This window comes from Nicotiana sylvestris, chromosome 5, assembly GCF_000393655.2.
Source record: "Nicotiana sylvestris chromosome 5, ASM39365v2, whole genome shotgun sequence".
Classification (NCBI taxonomy): Eukaryota; Viridiplantae; Streptophyta; class Magnoliopsida; order Solanales; family Solanaceae; genus Nicotiana; species Nicotiana sylvestris.
In genome coordinates, this window is record NC_091061.1 from 145,834,835 (window position 1) to 145,839,385 (window position 4,551).

The 4,551-nt window shown below is 42.0% G+C and overlaps 1 protein-coding gene across 1 annotated transcript; it reads left to right on the plus strand.

The window, feature by feature from the left end:
* The first annotated feature begins 2,161 nt into the window (after positions 1-2,161).
* LOC138869454 (uncharacterized) lies at positions 2,162-4,048 on the plus strand. The gene is made up of 4 exons (XM_070147073.1): positions 2,162-2,201; positions 2,284-2,384; positions 3,242-3,469; positions 3,512-4,048. Exons 1-4 carry the CDS (start codon positions 2,162-2,164, stop codon positions 4,046-4,048), a joined length of 906 nt encoding a protein of 301 aa, XP_070003174.1.
* The last annotated feature ends 503 nt before the right edge of the window (positions 4,049-4,551 follow it).

Sequence of the window (4,551 nt, forward strand, 5' to 3'; positions counted from 1 at the left end):
ATTCTTATACACTCAAATGCCGTCGAATATAAACCTAAATTCATCTCGAGAATGAATTAGAAAGAAAATTTGAAAAATGTGGTCCATCTCTAAAGAGAAAGAAAGTTTTCTTCTAGTTCCGCTTTATGGTCTATACTTCAGAAAGACTTATCGCCTCATATTACATTTTTATGATGAGACATTCTTGGTTTATGTTCGTTGACTTCAAATTTTATTCTTTATCAGATGCACCATATATATTACTTGCATTGTGTAGTTAACTCAATAAAATTGCTTTTACTCAAGAATCAAATTCTGATATATAAACTTCTATTCTATGCATCAATGGTCGATTTGTTCAATCGACTGAAAACTAGCATTGACGTTCTCTTCGTTTCTATCTGATAAGAACTTTGTTCTTTAACATAAGAGATTTGACAATATATGCACAAGTTATGCTTTGAAGTTCATATGGCCTCAAAATGTCTAATCACAGAATCCCTCCCTCCTTTAGTTTACTGTAGCTTAAGCTAAGGGAAGAACATTTCTTGGAAGGAGAGGTCCAATACCTGTCATAATAGTTCTTCAATAGTTTCTCAACGGTTGGCGCAGGATTGACCATTCAGCTATTCAAGTTACATAAAAGATATATTTTGACATTTTTCCGTATTTCAATACGGCATATTTTGAGCTCTAAACTTTCTGTTTGAAGCCAAAATGGTTGGTTCCACTATATCCGTGAATAAGTGGTTTGAATCAAATCGTTTGCCTGAAGAAGTGGAAAACTTTTTAAAAAATTCTTTGAACTTTGCCCCAAAAAAATAAAAAAATTGGTGATGTATTGGTAGTATTTCAACTATTGAAAATTATAAAAAAACTTTTCTCTAGTGCTTGGCTGAAAATAATTCAAGAAAATCTCTTTCAACTGTTTTTGGAACAAACGCACCTAGACTAGGTTTTTACCCTTTAATTCTTTTCGGATTTCCTATTTTGAAGCCATTTGGAGCGAAACTTTTCAAAAAATTGACAAAATTTTCAAAAACTTTTCCAAAAATGGTCCTAATTAATGTCCATTGTCTTGCCTTTTCTAAACTACATTTTCGTTTTTCCTGGACAAATTTTTGATTTCGCCAAACATTGAAGTGACTCATCTTGATCATGTCACTAACTGGTCGAAGGGTCACACCAAAATCAATATTTTGGATATTTGCCTTTGGAGGCTCTCAAATTAGTGAGATACATCGGGAAATAGCATTTATTACTTCCTTCGTCCTAATTTATACACCATTTGGATTCATAGTCAAACGAGTTTTTGCTTATCTTAAAATCGGATAACAATTGAATTTATACGCGATTTTAAGTATATGTGATATAACTTGGTACAGATTAAGAAGAATAAATTAATATTGAAATTGTCTTGCAAACCACACAAATTGAATAGCCTTGGCCTTAGAGTTCAGTCACCCTTGAACCAAAAGATGTTTCAACCGACTTATGAACAAAATAACAAGATAGTGAAAGCTAGAAAACGATAGTATATTGTTTTGTATTGCGTGAATATGATTTGTTTTACAAATAATCAGACCTGCTTTATATAGTACGGGAGTCCTACTCTTGGTACAATTCTATATGAGGTAGGAAATCTCATGATTAGCTAATTAACCGGCCTCTTCTTGATACATGCCGGGATTTCCACCGTGATCCTCGCCCAATTGCGTATATTTCGGCTTTCCGTTATTTGGCTCGGTAGGTTTCCCTCGATCTTGCTCCATCTCTATCTTACTCGGTCTCGATCTTGGCCGATTTTGATCTTCATCGGTCTCTGGGTCACAAGCTCGACGATCTATCAAGGAGGGCTGATCAAGCTTGCTCGCCGGACCAGCAAGGCCCCATTCTCGAGCATAAACGAGGCTCGTGATTGAGGTTGGATGGGCCGATTCGTCCGAATAAGGACTTTGGACCTGATCCTTGCCGAAGACATGCTGTTTCCTGAGAAATGAAACATGAAGCGTGAGTAGTACTTCGCCTTGAATGTTGAATTTTGCTGTTTTACTTCTTATCTTCTTTCCTCATCTATGCTTTTGTCGTTGCAGATGTGGCCCAGGTACCGGACGTAGTTCCCGAACTCAAGCAATAGGTCAAGGGACTGGTGTCACAGAGACCATACTCCGAGCATGCTTGGATGGAGTTATTGAAGGGTCGATGGGAGGCCCTTAATCATGGTAGGTTTTCTCCTCTGATTCGATATTATTTGATTTCCTTATTGCATTGCGAAATTCTTATTTGCTCTGTTTCCTTTTGTAGGTCTCCCTAAAGACGTTGCTATGAGGCCTCCATCCGGTGATGAGGATGTGCCTCCCAAGTCCCCTGCTCTGAAGCACGACGACGACAAGAAGATAAAAAGGGTCTCGAGTCCCCCGAACTCGGAAAAGAAGAGACCGACGAGGAGGTCTCGCAAACTCGGGAGGGGGGGGTGTTCCGGTGCTCTACCTTCGAACTCAATCCGTTGACTAAGGGATGAGTCCGAAGAAGAAGAAGAGGAAGGTCTAAACTGGTGGACCGCGTGCGGACTAGTGCTTCGATACAAAAGCCCTCCAAACCGGAGGAGGTTGATAAGGGAGCTTTGGCCGAAGTTCCCAAACCAGAAGGAGTTGAGGCCACTCTGTCCCAAGCTGAGATGGTCGAGAGAGAGAGACCGGGGATGAGGCTTCTCGAGTAGCGGAAGATGTCCCAAGGGACGATCTTGGAGTGATCGATACTTCCGGATCCCCTCAGATTTCGGACGCTATGATCCGCAAGGCCGGTATGTTAGAAGGTCGTTCTTATGAGGGGCCTTAGGGGGCGACTGATATCTATGGCTTCTTGGACAGATTTGAGTCCGTTGCCTCGGAGGATGTCACTGGGTTTAGTGACTTGCCAGTGCCAAAGAAAGTACTGTCATTGGGTGCTACAAGGTCTTCATCGAGCCCAAAACTGGTGGATCAATTTCCGGCCCCAAGTGTTAACCCCGATAGCAGGCGGTCGATAGCTTTTTCTATCATGGAGGATGCCAACCTGGTCTTCTCTACCCTCGTGGGGGTTGCTAGCTACCTTAAATGCTTGGTAACCGAGGAAGATCAAGCTGTGATGAATGCGGTGGGAGCTCCTTGCCTATTTAATAAGGTCCAACATGCTCTGAATTGGGTAACTTCGAGGGCCACTTCATTATTTATTTTAAACTTGGAGTTGTAAATAATTCTAACATCTTCTTTCTTGCTTGCAGGCTTCGGTATTGCATTATGAGGCTTTCCTCCGAATTTTGGAGGAGCACGAGGCTGAGGTTCGGGAACTCACCAAGAAGAGGGATGTTTACAAGCTTCGGAGTGAGAAGTTTCAGGCCAAATTAGAAGTAGCTCGGGGGAAGAATACCGAGATGGCCGAGCAGGTATTTCGAGTGCTTCACGATAGTGAAGACAAACTGGAGATCACTACTAATGATCCGATCCTGCAGGTCTGTCAAAGGCTTGAACAGATCGGTTAGCTTTAGGAACAGGTAGATACAATATGGGCTGAGGCTGAGGAGTTCAAGAAAAATATGGACATCTTGGCCTCGAAAAAGGAGGCCATCCAAGTAGAGCTGGAATCGGCCGAGTCCCAGCTCCGTGCTGCAAGAGAGAAAGCCTTGGTGCAGGTCAAGAAAATTGAGGAGTTTCAATCCCAATTGGACTCGGTTATTTATGATAAGGCAAACTTGGCCAATGAACTTGAGGCGGCCAAATCTGAGGTGGCCATGGCCAACACCAAAGTTTATGCTAAAGTGGCCCAATATAAGGTCGACGTCGAGGCCATCCAGGTGCTGGCCAAACGCATGGCGGATCATGCAAAGTGGCAAGCTCGAAGGGAAGCTCTTGAGGAAGTCCATGCTTGGGGCTTCGATATACTGGCTGAACTCGAGAACGCCAAAGCAGAAGAAGCCAGGTCTCAAAAGTTGGCCTTTTCCGAGGAAGACTCAGAGAGTTTAAGTGAATCTGAAGGCGGGGAAGATCCTGAGGGTGGAGATGCTGCCTTCGATGAAGACCAGGCCATTTAGGCCTTTATATTTTTTGCTTTTATTTTGCATCTTTTTGAGGTTGTTTCGGCCATTATAAAATTTTGAATTAAGCCATTTTGGCCTCTGTAAAAGACTATTGGGTAAATATATAGGCTTTCTTTTCCCTTTTGGTTTTCGAAATTTTTCTTTGCTTTATTACTTGTATTCATAAAGGTCGGAATGTCTTAGCATAAAATAACTTAGATTGTGTAAGTTCAAACAAACCCTGCCTTTATATTATTCTGTTCTGAGGCGTTTTGAGTTCGGTGTCATGGGGAACTTTCTCCCAAAGTAAGTAATTCAAAATATAGTTTGCCGAGGGTAGCCTTTAGAAATGGTTACGAAAATTTCAAAGGCCTATTTTTTATTACGGCTCTCGGACGTCTCTGAGCGAGTTAATATGGTCGTGGAATTTTAATTTCTGGCGTATCCCAGTGGGCTTGCTTCCCTGAGTTATCCAGGCTTTCCTAAGATAACAGTCCCCGAGTGCGTGTGGCCGTGGC

What these genes read in the sequence shown, in the direction of transcription:
- LOC138869454 (XM_070147073.1), top strand. Translation starts at nt 2,162, where the DNA reads ATGGAGTTATTGAAGGGTCGATGGGAGGCCCTTAATCATG. An exon ending in ACGACAAGAAGATAAAAAGG is followed by an intron (nt 2,385 to 3,241) that starts GTCTCGAGTCCC and finishes TCTTGCTTGCAG; the next exon opens with GCTTCGGTATTGCATTATGA. An exon ending in CTAATGATCCGATCCTGCAG is followed by an intron (nt 3,470 to 3,511) that starts GTCTGTCAAAGG and finishes CTTTAGGAACAG; the next exon opens with GTAGATACAATATGGGCTGA.